Source organism: Oryx dammah, unplaced genomic scaffold (genome assembly GCF_014754425.2).
Source record: "Oryx dammah isolate SB20612 unplaced genomic scaffold, SCBI_Odam_1.1 HiC_scaffold_24, whole genome shotgun sequence".
Taxonomy (NCBI): Eukaryota; Metazoa; Chordata; class Mammalia; order Artiodactyla; family Bovidae; genus Oryx; species Oryx dammah.
In genome coordinates, this window is record NW_024070208.1 from 25,356,500 (window position 1) to 25,370,891 (window position 14,392).

General features: G+C 41.1%; 1 protein-coding gene across 3 annotated transcripts in view; it reads left to right on the plus strand.

Moving 5' to 3' along the window:
• DCLK1 (doublecortin like kinase 1) overlaps positions 1-14,392 on the plus strand; it is a 354,151-nt gene that overhangs the window by 24,912 nt on the left and 314,847 nt on the right. For all 3 annotated transcript variants that reach the window (XM_040267078.1, XM_040267076.1, XM_040267075.1), the window contains exon 3: positions 4,480-4,826. In XM_040267078.1, coding sequence (XP_040123012.1) covers positions 4,480-4,826 — 347 coding nt within the window. The remainder of the gene's footprint in view (positions 1-4,479; positions 4,827-14,392) is intronic.

Here is a 14,392-nt window from a genome sequence, read left to right on the forward strand (position 1 = left end):
GCATTATTTCATTCTTTCTTATGGCTGAGTAGTATCCCATTGTGTAAATATACTACATTTTTTTTATTCGTTCACCTGTTGATGGACATTTAGTTTGCTTCCTTGTCTTGGCTGTTGTAAATGGTGCTGCCATGAACGCTGAGGTGTATGTATCCCATTCCTGGGATATAGTCAGAGAAAACCGTAATTCAAAAAGATACATATACCCCAATATCTTGCTATTGTTGAATGGCCTTTAACACACATACCTTATGTTAGGTCTTAAACTAAAGCTGTTGATGATTCTCTAATCAAGAAATATAATCTATCTCTTGACTCTCTTCCCAGTTAAGGGAGAGATTAAACCCTGGCTATTCAAAGCCATTTAATCAAATCAAGACTGTTTTGCCTATTCAGAACAATTGCATTTGTTAATTTCCCATTATCAATGATATTAATACATTAATTTAAAAGCTTTTTTTTTTTTTTTTTTTTACAAAATCAGAAGGCACAATCAAACTTAATTTAACTGCATTGTGACAGAGACTACGTCTTCTATTGGGGAGAAGTTTGGAGTTATGATTAAAATAAAAGGAGCCAAAATGTGAGTCAAGTAAATTTAATATAAATCTATTTGTATAATTTAATAGAAGCTTATTAATATACAGAAACCCATCTTGGCATTTCCTGAATTCCTGAATCATGAAATAGATTCTAAATGACACTGCTGGATACTGTGTGACTTTGAGTTTGGTGCTCACTCCTTTCTCTCCCTTTAGCTGTCACTTTCTTCTTTCGTCTTTGTTCTTGTCTCACACACTTTCCCAAAATTTTTATTCCAGTCTTTGATGAGCCAGAGAAGCCCCAAAGTGACAGCATCAGTTAAACACGAGTTTCCTCTCCCTGTTGTTGCTTGAACCAAGCCAGCATTACTTTCTTTAAATTTTTTTTTGTTTTACAATGTTGTGTTGGTCTCCTCCATAAAACAGCGCAAAGCAGCCGTAGTTTTACATACATCCTCTCCTTCCCTAGCCTCCCTCCTCTCCCCCTTCCTGTCCCTCTAGGTCATCACAGACTGGGCTCCCTGTGCTATACAACAGCTTCTCACCAGCTGTCCCTCTTACACCTGAGAGTGTGTGTGTGTTGATGCTACTTTCTCCATTCATCCCACTGTCTCCCTCCCGGACTGTGCCCACAAATCCGTTCTCTGCATCTGCATCTGCCTTCCTTCAGCATTACCTTCTCAAAGTTGCCATGCTTTCAGAAATTTTCGAAGTGCTTTGTTTAAGAAGGTGTAAAAAAAAAAAAGTATTTATTTTCTCTTTCAAAACATCCATTCCATACTATTATGGGAATACTTTAAAATTCCTCCCTTTTAACATTATTTTTTTTCCTAAAGTTAAAAATTATCCTTTGTTGAAATGTAAACCATTCCATATTTTTGTTTTGATTTTTTTTTTAATTTGACTGCACTGTGTGGTATGTGGTATCTTAGTTCCCCTGGCGGGGATCAAACCTGCAGCCCCTGTATTGGAAGAGCAGAGTCCTAACCACTGGACCACCAAGGAAGTTCCCTTTTGTTTTGATTTTAATTATTAGCTTAATACATAAACCTACAAACAATCAGATAATTTCATATCTCCAATTAGCACAGAATTTTTGCAAAGACTGATTTTGTAAGCTGAGGCCTGTGTGCCTTGTTGAGGTACCCTTGGGGCATCCTCACATTGAGATGGCTCGCAGGCTGTGTCTACTGGTGACCATAGCAACAACGAACACCGTGCGGTATAATACCTGCTTCCTGCACAGTGTAGCGCAGCCTCGGGTGATTCTCACTTGTGTAGCAGTCTTGCATTTGAGGTCACTTTGACCTTTCCTATCTAACTTGATTGTCACTAAAACCTGGTGAGATGAAAGTGGCCACTAGCATAGCCTTCACCCGCCTGGTGGACAGGTTCCCGCTGAGAAGACTAGGGGACGGACATGCCCGAGTCACATGCTGGGAGGCCAGGTCCCCAGCCTAGAGCTCCAGTTCCCTTCCCAGCGTGGCATTCACAGTGTCTCTCCACCACTCCTGCAGAAACAATGCTCTTGTTGCAGCCTCCACGGAGGTGGTGTTGATAGCCACATCATTGTTGTTTTAGTTGCTAAGTTGTGTCTGACTCTTTGTGCCCCCATGAACTACAGTCAGCCAGGTTCCTCTGTCCATGAGATTTCCCAGGTAAGAATACGGGACTGGTTTGCCGTCTCCTTCTCCATGATATCCACATAGATTTTGAGAAGAGCATAGTTGGAGCCAGTAACAATCGGCTCAGTGACTGCTGCTGCTGCTGCTGCTAAGTCGCTTCAGTCATGTCCGACTCTGTGCAACCCCAGAGACAGCAGCCCCCCAGGCTCCCCCGGCCCTGGGATTCTCCAGGCAAGAACACTGAAGTGGGTTGCCATTTCCTTCCCCAATACATGAAAGTGAAAAGTGAAAGTGAAGTCGCATCAGCCATGTCTTAGTGACCCCATGGACTGCAGCCTACCAGGCACCCCTGGCCCTGGGATTCTCCAGTCAAGAACGCTGGAGTGGGTTGCCATTGCCTTCTCCAATGCTCAGTGACTAGAAACGTGGTTTACTAAATTTGTACTATTTGTACCACTGCTAGTGAGACATAATGCATAAACACATATTGGAGCAAAGTAAATGTTTGATAACATGCATAATTGTGCTTTTCTATTTTTGAAACACTGGTTCAGTTATTTTTATGTGAATACCTATTCCATGGCCTTGGATGCTTGCACTGTTAATTTAAAAATAGGACAGGGATTTAGATAAAAGTAAATGGGCTGTGTAGGATTAGTCCTAGCTTACTTTACCTGCAATTAGGAAGGCTTTTTAGCATTTTTACATATTCCCAGGTACAAAGACTTACCCAGAAAAAAGGCCATTTTAATTTCAAAATGCTTTGACCTAAGTTTATGAAAATATATGTAGAATTAGTCATTTTATAATTGGTCATTGCTTGGTATGTGTATTAACTTTTTATGTGATCCATATCTATTTAATAGTCTGAGTGTCCATAGTTCTTTTATTCATTAAACAAACATCGGGTACCCCAAGGTGCCAGGCACTGGTCTGTCCTGTGTGCTGGGTATATATTAGCAAACAAGGCAGTAGAAGACCCTGCCAAAAAAAAAAAAGTTTGAGTATCTTCATTAAATGAGTCTCTGTTAAGGAATAATTTTTAATAAAAATTTAACTTTATATGTTTATTTTTTCAGCTTTGTTGGGTTATGATTGACAAAATTGTAAGATATATACAGTGTACCTTATGACAGTTTTACACGTGTGTGTGTGTATATATATATCAATTATATATATACACACATATGTGTGTGTGTATATATATATGTGTGTGTGTGTGTGTGTGTATATATATATATTGACACATTCGTCACCTCAAATATTTTTCTTAGTGTGAACTTTGAAGTTCTATTCTCTTATTGAATTTTGATTATACTCTACGGTGTTGGGGCTTCCCTGGTAGCTCACCTGGTAAAGAATCCACCCGCAATGCAGGAGACCCCAATTCGATTCCTGGGTCAGGAAGATCCGCTGCAGAAAGAATTGGCTACCCACTCCAGTGTTCTTGAGCTTTCCTGGTGCCTTGGCTGCTAAAGAATCCACCTGCAGTGCAGGAGACCTGGGTTCAATCCCCAGGCTGGGAAAATCCCCTGGAGAAGGGAACGGCTACCCACTCCAGTATTCTGGCCTGGAGAATTCCATGGACTTTATAGTCCGTGGGTTTGCAAAGTGTTATCAAGTGCAGTCACCATGCTGTACATTAGATCCTCAGATCTTTTTCATCTTCTGTAACTATTTTAAAATCACTTTATAAAGCTTGTATGTTGACTACCCTCAAAATGTTTTATCTGTAAACAAGTATGATGTGTGTGGATCACTGTGCATGGCTCTGTGAAGATGGAAGAAAAGGAATGAAGGTGTTCTGCTTGTTATTGGAATTTTACTTAACTTTACAAAATGTTAAGCAAACCCTCCCATCAAACTTTTAAATTACACAGCTATTTTTAGAAGCTGTTTTCTGATCCATTTTCTGTTTTTAAATTATCTCAGGTGGCAAATGCTGGTGCCTCTGATTTTGAAGTTTTCTCCTGATATAAATATACCTAAATCCCCCCAAATACTTTCTATCTTGAATTCAGTTTCATTTGTGTCCAAGGGCTGTTCAGTATCGATATTTCTGTCACCAAACTGAAGATGAAGAGAGGGAGAAAAGATCATTTCTTCCCCCTTGAATACCAATCTGTTGCTGACAGAGCTAGATTAGGAGTCAGAAATCCTTTTACATTAATTATTAATCATGCTCCCATTGTTTAAAAAGTCACAAGTCATGCTCACTTCCAAGTATCACGAGAACAGGAAAATTCAGAGAGTGGGACAAAGGGAATGAGTTTAGCTGAGTGCAAATTTCAATATGTCCCTCTCCTCCTTAGGAGAGAGTTATGTGTGTGGCTCAATCGAACCCTTCAAGAAGCTGGAATACACCAAGAACGTGAACCCCAACTGGTCGGTGAATGTCAAGACCACCTCGGCTTCGCGGGCGGTGTCCTCTCTGGCCACTGCCAAAGGGAGCCCTTCGGAGGTGCGGGAGAATAAGGATTTCATTCGGCCCAAGCTGGTCACCATCATCAGAAGTGGGGTGAAGCCACGGAAAGCCGTCCGGATTCTCCTCAACAAGAAGACCGCTCACTCCTTTGAGCAGGTTCTTACCGACATCACTGACGCCATCAAGCTGGACTCGGGAGTCGTGAAACGTCTCTACACCCTGGATGGGAAGCAGGTAAGTGGTGGTGGGGGGCGACAGTGCTATGACCTTGACTTTATGGGCAAGAACCAGGGAGTTGGGGGGTTTCTGTGGCATCAAGTGGGGACCCAAGATGTACATTTTACTGATATTGATGGGCTTGAGTCATCTAGTCAGCAGATACATAGCTGTTGTCCTCCAACCAGTTCAAGGATAGAGTTAACACAGGATTACCTTAGTAATCAAGTACAAATATAGACCTCCGAAGCTTAAATGATTACTCAGAGATTTCTACTTTTCCTATTATTAATTGCTTAACCTGGTGGTGCTTTCTCAGCCATCTGCGTTCAGTTCGGTTGTGTGGTCATGCCTTTATCATCACTGCGAGTAGGACTGAAGTGTAGAGGTGAACTCTGACCGGTAGAGAAAAACCCAAGTCCTTTCTTTGACCTCAATGATATTTCATAGTTTTATGTCTCAGTAATGTTCATAAGCAAGATTTATGTACAGTTTATATATTTCTGGGTACATATCTAAGGAATGAAATATTTCCATCTGGATGGCTCTTAAGAGGCATATTTCTAGAATATTATACATCTTTTATTGAAAACATACTTTCTGGATTCAAATGAAAGAGGGGTTTCTTTAGCTGTGGAATGTACATCGGTCGATTTGGGTGAATGGACATGTTAATGTGCATTGTTCAGATGAACTTAAAGGAAGGCTTGTGTGGACTTTTGCAAGGATTTAACAGAACCGTGATGGTGAGCTGAATAAAGAACACTGATATATGACATACACACAGAGAAATTTGTTGATCTTTCAAAGTTTACCACTGTCTTTTTGTTTCAGATTACAATTTTCAGTACACTATCTTTACTTGAAATTTAGTTTTTGTCATGGATCTGTCCACATGCATTTTATAAGTTACTTTGAGATATAATTAAAATGATTTGTATAAAGAGTACATAGTAAAAGTCAAAACTAGATTCATAAATTAAAAGAGTGATCTTATTAAATAGAAGACTCTTCCAAGTTCTTGAAGGCGAACACATTCAAACTTTATGAATTAGAAATAGATGCAAATACTAGAGAGTGTTAGTCATGAAAAAATTACTCCCCTAGGGATCCATTCAAATGCTCTAAATTATAAATTCATTAGGAGAAAAAGGAAGATCTGCCAGTTGTTCATTTATATTCACCAATCTTCTGCTTGTCTCATAAAACTTACCCTACGTGTCATGTGGGTAGGGAATCTTAGAAAATCTCCAGTCGTCTAGATCTAGGTAGGTGTAGCCTGAATGTCACCATATATCAGGGATCAAAAAGTCCGTGGCTGCCTTGTAAATTATAGCAGCAGTAAGATGGCAAGGTTCACATTTAAACGCTTAATCCCTTCCCTTTGTAATGAATTACTCAACTGTCTTGAAGATCTGCATTTTGGTGATTTTTTTCAACATTGGAGTTTACCTGTTTTCATAAAAATAAAATTTACAACAAAGAATACATAATTGATAAATCTTTCTCCTCTCCTCCTGCTTCAGAACTTTTGGGTTCCGATTTGTTACACACTGAGTCAAAAAAATCAGCTTTCATCATTTATGCTAAATTTTGCCATCAACTGAGCGTTTATTCCAAGAATGAATTCCTAGAAGAGATATCATGATGTTCTCATTAGCCTTCATCTTTTTAGGATTTTTATCTGGTGTCTGTATTTTGTAATAGCTATTTTGTTAATGTACCAAATGTAGGTCTGATCTCCTGATGTGAAACGAAGACGATCTGCTGACACCAGCTTGTGGTGAAGGGCAAAGCGAGGAGAATAGGCAGCTCATGCTCAAAAGACCCCAATGCCCCCATGGCTTTTAGGGAAGCGTTTTTAAAGGCCAAGTAAGGGAAAGGTTCTCAGGGGGTGTGATCAGCTCCTGTACACCCCTCTAATTGGTTGGTGGTGAGTAACAAGTTGGTATTTTGGAAGCTAATGTCGTCAACTTTCTGGTTGCAGTTGGTCTGGGGTCTATGTGCTGGTGGTAAGTTTGCAGGTAACTTCTTCAATTAGGTGGGGTCTTTAGTGTCTGCAAACCAACTCAGGAATATGGTTTAGGATATTATCTATAGTCTTTGAAGAGGGATTAAAGGTTTATGACATTATTTTATGGCTAAATTATTCTTCTTTTGTCTTGCATGACTGCTTTCCTTTGTTTCTGCGTTTTCTCACTTCTCTGATTAAATTCTGTTTGGAAACTTGGGGAGGACCTAAGAGGCTAAAGCTTTTCTAAAAGCAAGAGGCAGGGGATATGGGGGTCTCTTCCTGGAAGGCCCTGCCGGGTCCTGCTGGGTTTCAGTTTTTGCTGTAGTTTACATGTAAATAATGGGAAAGAATCCAAAGTTTAATGTTAAAAGACCAGAATTCAAATCCTGGTTCAGCCACAGATTTTTGTGTTTTTTTTTTAGCAAATCACTTAACTCAGCCTCACTATATTCATCAATAAAACATGGATAAAAGGATCACCTCTGTTTCACAGAGTTCTGGTGGGATCAACTCTGATAAATAAGTGAAAGCTGTTTTGAACTATAGTAATAACATGTATGCATGCTCAGTCATGTCCAACTCTTTGCAACCCTGTGGACTGTAGCCCTCCAGGCTCCTGTCCATGGGATTTTCCAGGAGAGAATAGTGAAGTGAGTTGCCGTTTCCTTCTGCAGGGGAATCTTCCCGACCCAGGAATGGAACCCACATCTCCTGCGTTGCAGGTGGATTCTTTCCCACTGGGCCACCTGGGAAGCCCATCAGAATAGCAACCATAGTTTTACTGAACATTGTTCTAAATGCTTTGCATGCATTTGGCATGTTTACTGCTAACAGCTCAGTTATTATCCCCATTTAACAGATAAGGCCATTAAGGCACAAAACTTGTTAATAAAAAACAGGTCCAAGACCGGACAGATATAAATGGTAGAGCTGGGATTTGAACTAGTTTCTCTCCAGAGCTTGCCCTCATGGCCACTGTAGCACAGCAGATGATAGTGAAACCAGAGATGCAAGGGTACTGAAAACGAATTTCCAAGTGAGTAATCTGTACAAGGGCTATCATCTGAAAGTTTTCTGTTATGAATTTTCCCCGCTTCAGTCGTCCTGCTGACTGTCGTATCTAGCTCTTTTCTCTCAGGGCTGATTCCGGTCACCATTGTGGCCTTGCCTCTGTTGAGGCATGTTCTCTTCAAAGCAGCAGCAGTGAAAAGCTGCAACGGAATCGGATGATAAAGTGGAAAGAGTAAAAGAGTCTAAAGACTTTGTGCTTGGGTTCCCAGTAGGAACAAAGCTTCCTTCCTCATGGACCCTAGGAGTCTTTAGAATCTTTTTTGTTCAAAAGAGAATCTGCCCCCGCAAGCAGATCTCCGCCCTCCCTTTGTGGGAGGGATTCTTTAACAGCCAAGGCTGTGACCACAGCTTGATAAGCCTCTGAGAAAAAAAGCACTTCCCTCCAAGCCTTCCCATGACGTGATGCTCTGACACAGTAGGGTGGCACCCTGTGCTGCCAGGGTCTCACCCTGCCCACAGTGGCATTGGGGACCACATGCTGTCCGTGGGACATCACCCTTAAGATCGCTTGTCTGCCTTTTTTTTAAATAGTATTGGGTCTTGTATCAAAACCCAATGCCCAGTAAAGCTTTTAAAGGTTTTTTTTTGTTGTTGTTTTTGTAGCAAGGAAATAGAATTGTTTAAATAATTAATACTTTGAGTGCTTTGGATAATGGGTAGAGGGGAAGATACACAAGCAGGAACGGCTTTTCTGATTGCCGTCAGGCAGAATACAAGTGAATTTGTGGGAAGGAAACTGGAGACTCTGGGATTTCTGACTGTGGAACAGGGTGAGCCCGTGCTGGCTGGTACCCAGGGATGGGCACTGACAGGTGTGGACCACATGGCCCTCTCACTTGATCTCCTTGCACATCATCAGCCTCTTGGCTTTGCTTTAAGCCCTAGCCTATGAGTTCATTGGCTCAGACAGTAAAGAATCTGCCTACAATGCAGGAGACTGGGGTTCGATCCCTGGGTTGGGAAGATTCCCGGAGAAGGGAATGGCTACTCATACCAGTATTCTTGCCTGGAGAATTCCATGGATGGAGGAGCCTGGGGGGCTACAGTCTATGGGGATGCAAAGAGTCGAAAACAGCTGTGAGACTTACACTTTCATTTTTCATGAGTTCACTGTGCAGTGCTTTTTTGAGTTTTTTGGCTGAGATCAGGAGATCAGCATATTGGAAATGCTGTCCCGTGTAGAAGGCATTCTGCAGAAAGCTGCAGTTTCCCTGGATGGCTGTTGCGGTTCACGAGCAGCCTGTTTGTGAGTGAACCTTTTCTAATTATTTCAGCTCTATTCTTTATCCAGAGGCGTAGAAGCTCCAATTAAAGGTCCCCACAACCTCGCCACTCCCTCCACACACCTTTTAGGGGGTCTCTGCTAACCAGGTGATCAGGCACTTTTTCTGGCATAGCTGGGGAGGTCAAAGATGGTGTTGCATCTTACTTTCAGTCATGCCTTATTTATCTGGGCGCTGATTAAGGGCCCCCAAAGAAGGACAGAGGGCATTTTCTAGTTGAAGGTTAAAATCACATCCCTTTTCTCCATATTCAAGGGAGGCTGTGCAGGCTGCAAGAGTCTTGCAGGGTCTGGATGTTGGAATTCTTCTGTGGGTTATTCTCTCACCCTGCTGGGCAGCTACTTCCAGAGGTCAGTTGTGTCCGACTCTTTGTGACCAGATGGAACTGTAGCCCGCCAGGCTCCTCTGTCCATGGGATTCTCCAGGCAAGAATCCTGGAGTGTGTTGCCATGCCCTCCCCCCGGGGATCTTCCCAGCCCAAAGATTGAACCCGTGTCTCTTATGTCACCTGGATTGGCAGGCGGGTTCTTTACCGCTAGCGCCAAGTGGGAAGCCAGAGGTCGTTTGAAGTGTGACTAATTTTTAAGTGATTAAAATAAGCCCGAAACGTACATGCTTTGCTGAAAAGATGCACTTGCATGTCTCCCGATTCCTTTCTTGGAACAGCTAATCAGGCTGTCTTGAACTGCTAAGTCTTCGGCATCTGTGATTACTGGATTCTGGCTTAGAAACGTAAACAACTGAGAGGCTTAGAACAGCTAGTGCCTAAGCAGCAATTTATCCTGTACAGATCATAGATAAGGCTCTTCCCAGTGGTCTCCTCTCCCCACTGAAATATGGTCATGAGAAACCAGATTGCTCTTTAAGTAGGAGATATATGCACATTCCCATCTGATCTACTCTTTGACTTTGAAGATCTACATAGAATAACAATATAATTTAGTATCGGAGGAAAAATTTACTCAGGGATATTGTATTTTTATCTTATAGGCATTTCACATAGGTCATGCGCTTTGTAAAATCCACCATTGCAGGAGTGAGCAAATAACTTATTTTCTTCCTAATATGGAAAACATTGGACCAACAGCTGAAGTAGAGGTGCTCATAAACCGATTTAGATGGTAAACTGAGAACAGACATCGTAGCTCCTCTTTTAGTCCATTAGGGCTGTAATACCCACATACCACGGACTGGATGACTTATATACAAAATAAGTTTATTTCTCCCAGTCTTGCAGGCTGAAAGTCCAGTATCAAGGTGCCAGCATGTTTGGTCTGATAGGAGCTACTTTTTCTGGTTTTGCGGTGTTCTCATATGTTAAAAAGGGGCTGAGAGCTCTGTGGGGTCCTTTTATAAAAGGGCACTAACCCAGTTCATGAGGGCTTCTGCCACATGACCTAATCACTTCCCCAAGCATTTCCCCTCCCAGTTGAATCACCTTAGTGGTTAAATTTCAATGTATGAATTGACTGGGGTCAGGGTGGACCCAAGTATTCTACCCAAAGCCTTGTAAAGGAAATCCCAGTTGCTGTCAGTAATGTGTCTTTTCTGTATCTTTTGATCATTTATCCCCTCACCTGCTACAAACGTAAAGCCCCAAAGATGCTTATGAAGTCATAATATTCACTGCCATTTATTTTAGGTAGGTAGTATATGAGTTTACTGGAATTCAGGAAATGGTAATATCATCAATAAGAATCGATCAGTTAGAAATTCCAAAGTGGTCTTTGTTTTTTTTTTTTTTCCTTTTGGTTTTTAATACCTAATTCTAATCTGAAGGAAAAAATATTTGATTCACTCTTGAGTTTAGAGAACTTAGAATAGTTCTTCTCTGTACAAGTCATTAGTAAAAAAAAGCGGTATACATTATTATCACATCTGACCTTGGCTGTAGCAACTAATGAGCCTAGAAGATGTGAAAACCAAAGGTTTCTGAATGAAAAACAACAAATTTAGGATGTGAAAGGATTTGGTTGGACTGGAAATGGAGATTCATCTGGTGCTGTTGATAATAGCAATTTTGTTTTTCTTTTAAGTTAAAACTTCTGTGACAGCTCTAAGTTTCTTAAGCATATTTAAACCCTCATCTTTGATATATAGAATTTTTACTGTTATGATTTGGTATATTACCTGTGGTATGAAAGTGAAGTTGCTCAGTCGTGTCCGACTCTTTGCAACCTCATGGACTGTAGCCTGCCAGGCTCCTTTGTCCATGGGATTTTCCAGGCAAGAGTTCTGGAGTGGTTTGCCGTTTCCTTCTCCAGGGGATCTTCCCATCCCAGGGATCGAACCCAGGTCTCCCGCATTGCAGGCAGATTCTTTACCATCTGAGCCACCAGGGAAGACCCCATCTGTGGTATGAAAGTAAATGTAACACCTTTTAGTTTTTTGTTTTTGCAAATGATGTAAAAAAAAAAAACAGTCGATACAAATATTTTAGCTTATTACAATGTCAAATTAAAATTTCCTGTAAAAACTCAGAGCACGCATTGAAACATCGTTATGACTTGGCAGAGGTCTGAACTGCTGGAAAATCTTAACTGTTTTCACAGAAAAAAGAGCTTAAGAATCATTGTGATACTTCATTAGGGAATTAAAGTGTCCAGAGTGGAGCATGCTTTTTTTTTTAGGCTCCATACCTTTTGTTGATTTTCCAGTATTCTTGCCTGGAGAATCCCATGGACAGAGGAGCCTGGCGGGCTACAGTCCATGGATTTGCAAGAGCTGGACACGACTGAGTGATTTGCACTTCACTTACTTCACAGGATTTATAAGCTACATCTCTCCTTGTGTAGCTTTTAGTTCTCCCAAGTTGGGAAGAGTCAAGTCCTTGTCTTCCAGTCTTAGCTGCTCTGATGGTGTAATTAATTACGGGTGCCTGCTGTGGTGTATATTTTAAGGCTTCAGTTGGTCTGGGCAAAAGTCAGTTTTCTGGAAACGGAATTCCAGTTTGCTGTCAAATGAATTCCACTTCCCCAGTGGCCCCCTGTTGAACTGAAGATGTGCTGAAGCCCTCCCTCCGGTGGGGGTGCTGGGCATGTTGGGGGCACTTTGGCAAGTCAGGGAGGGGCCTTTGGGATCACCTATGCTGACTTCTGCTTTTGCAGCGTCTGGGAGTCTGAGTTGGCCCGTGAGCTTCCTCAGCCCTGAGGGAGCATGTTGGAATGAGGGACGGCACTTGGATTTTCACATCAGCTGGGCCTGAGCTCAGATTTCAGTCTGAAAAATCCAGCCTGATCCAGTTTCTCATGCAGGCTTGGAAACCTTCCTTCCAGGCCTAGATGAGAAACTTAAGTGGTTAGTTAAAAATCCTGTAGTATATATTGAATTTACTTGTAATGAGGGAATTTGCTTGCATATGTTGTCATGTAAGTGTAGGTATATGCAGTGATATAATACAGAAGAGAAACATTAGTTTTTATAGACTCATATCAAGCACACAGTTCTAAACTGACCGTCTTGTGGTCAAGTCTGCCTTATGCTGCTGCTCACAGTGAAATATGCCCTCCCACTGGGAAGTTTAATTTTCTGATACTCCTCCGTTTTCTCATCTGCATAACGGGACTGATGGTAATGCCTGCTGTATAAGTTATTGTGAGGATTAAATGAAATAATGTGTGACAAGTTTAGCATTGCCTTAGGTACTCCACTAGTGGTAGTTTATAACCCTGAAAAGCTAAAGGTAAATTGTTTTTTGTTTTTGGAAAACAATTACATTTTGAATGTGTTGAGGGAACTCATTATTTAAAATTACCCTTTAGGGACTTCCCTGGTGGTCCAGGAGCTACAACTCTGTGCAGGGGGCCCAGATTCCATCCTTGGTCAGATAACTAGATCCCACTTGCCACAATTGAGAGCCCGAACACTGCAACTAAAAAAGTCCCACAGGCCACGGCTAGGACCTGGTGCTGCCAAATAAATGAATAAATAAATATTTGAGAAATAAATAACAAAGAAAAACTTGCTTTAAAAAATAAAATTACCCTTTAATAATAATTACTTATCATATCTACCTTTGTAAATGTGTCTGTTCACATGAAAATGCTCCATGGTGTTGGCCAAAAGGTTTCTTGGGTTTTTAAGTAAAAAAAAAAGACACATTTTTCATTTTCACCAAGAACTTTATTGAACAACATAGTCATCGTTTTGTTCCACTACCTTCTGCCATTTGTCAGGCTACTTCATAATTCCATCTTCCCAAAACTTTTTATCTTTTTGAGCAAAGACCTGTTCCAGGATCCTTTTTACAGTCTTCCAGGGAATTGAATTTTTTTCCATATAAGAGAATTCCGTAAAGACCGAAATAAGTGGGAATCCAAAGGTGCAGCGTCTGGTGAATATGGTGGAAGAATCAGAACTCCCAGCCAAGCTGTGACAGTTTTTGCCTCGTTGTCAAAGAAACATGCGGTCTTGGTTATCCTGATGGGAGATTATGCATTTTTTGTTGACTAATTCCAGACGCTTTTCATTGAGTGCTGCTTTCAGTTAGGCTAATTGGGAGCAGTCCTTGTTGGAATGAATCCTTTGGTTTTTCTAGAAGGAGCTCGTATTACAGGACTCTCTTCCAGTCCACCCTGTACACAACATCACCTTTTCTGGATGGCCTTTGGTGTGGTGGGTGGTGGTTCGTTTTGCTTGCCCCACCATCTCTTCCGTTCCACGTTATTGTGCAGTTTACACTTTTCATTGCCCATCACACTTTGTTTTAAAAACAGAACATTCTTGGTACATTTCAGTAGAGAATATCACATGAAAAATATGTTGTTTTTTTTTTCTGCTTAACTTATGTGGAACCAAAATATCAAAGAGATTAACATACCCAAGCTGATGCAAGTGATTTCCTGTGCTTGATTTGGATATTTGGAGTATGTTGGCTATCTCCCACATAGTATAATGTTGATTGTTCTCATTTAATGTCTCAATTGGATTGTTGTCAAATTCCACTGGTCTATGCAACTGGAGCACTGTCCATCGAGAAATCTCCAGCAAGAAACTTGGCCAACCACTTTTGACATGTTCATCAGTCACAGCATCTTCTCCAGACACTGCACAAATCTTTTTGCAGTTCAGTTGCATTTTTGCCTTTTTTAAAATAATAAAGCATGATATGCTGAAAATGTTGCTTTTTTCTTCCATCTTCAATATTCAAATGGCTGCGCAAAAATTCACCAATTCTGATAATATTTTTTAAAATGCGTGCCTATATGACAGCTGCC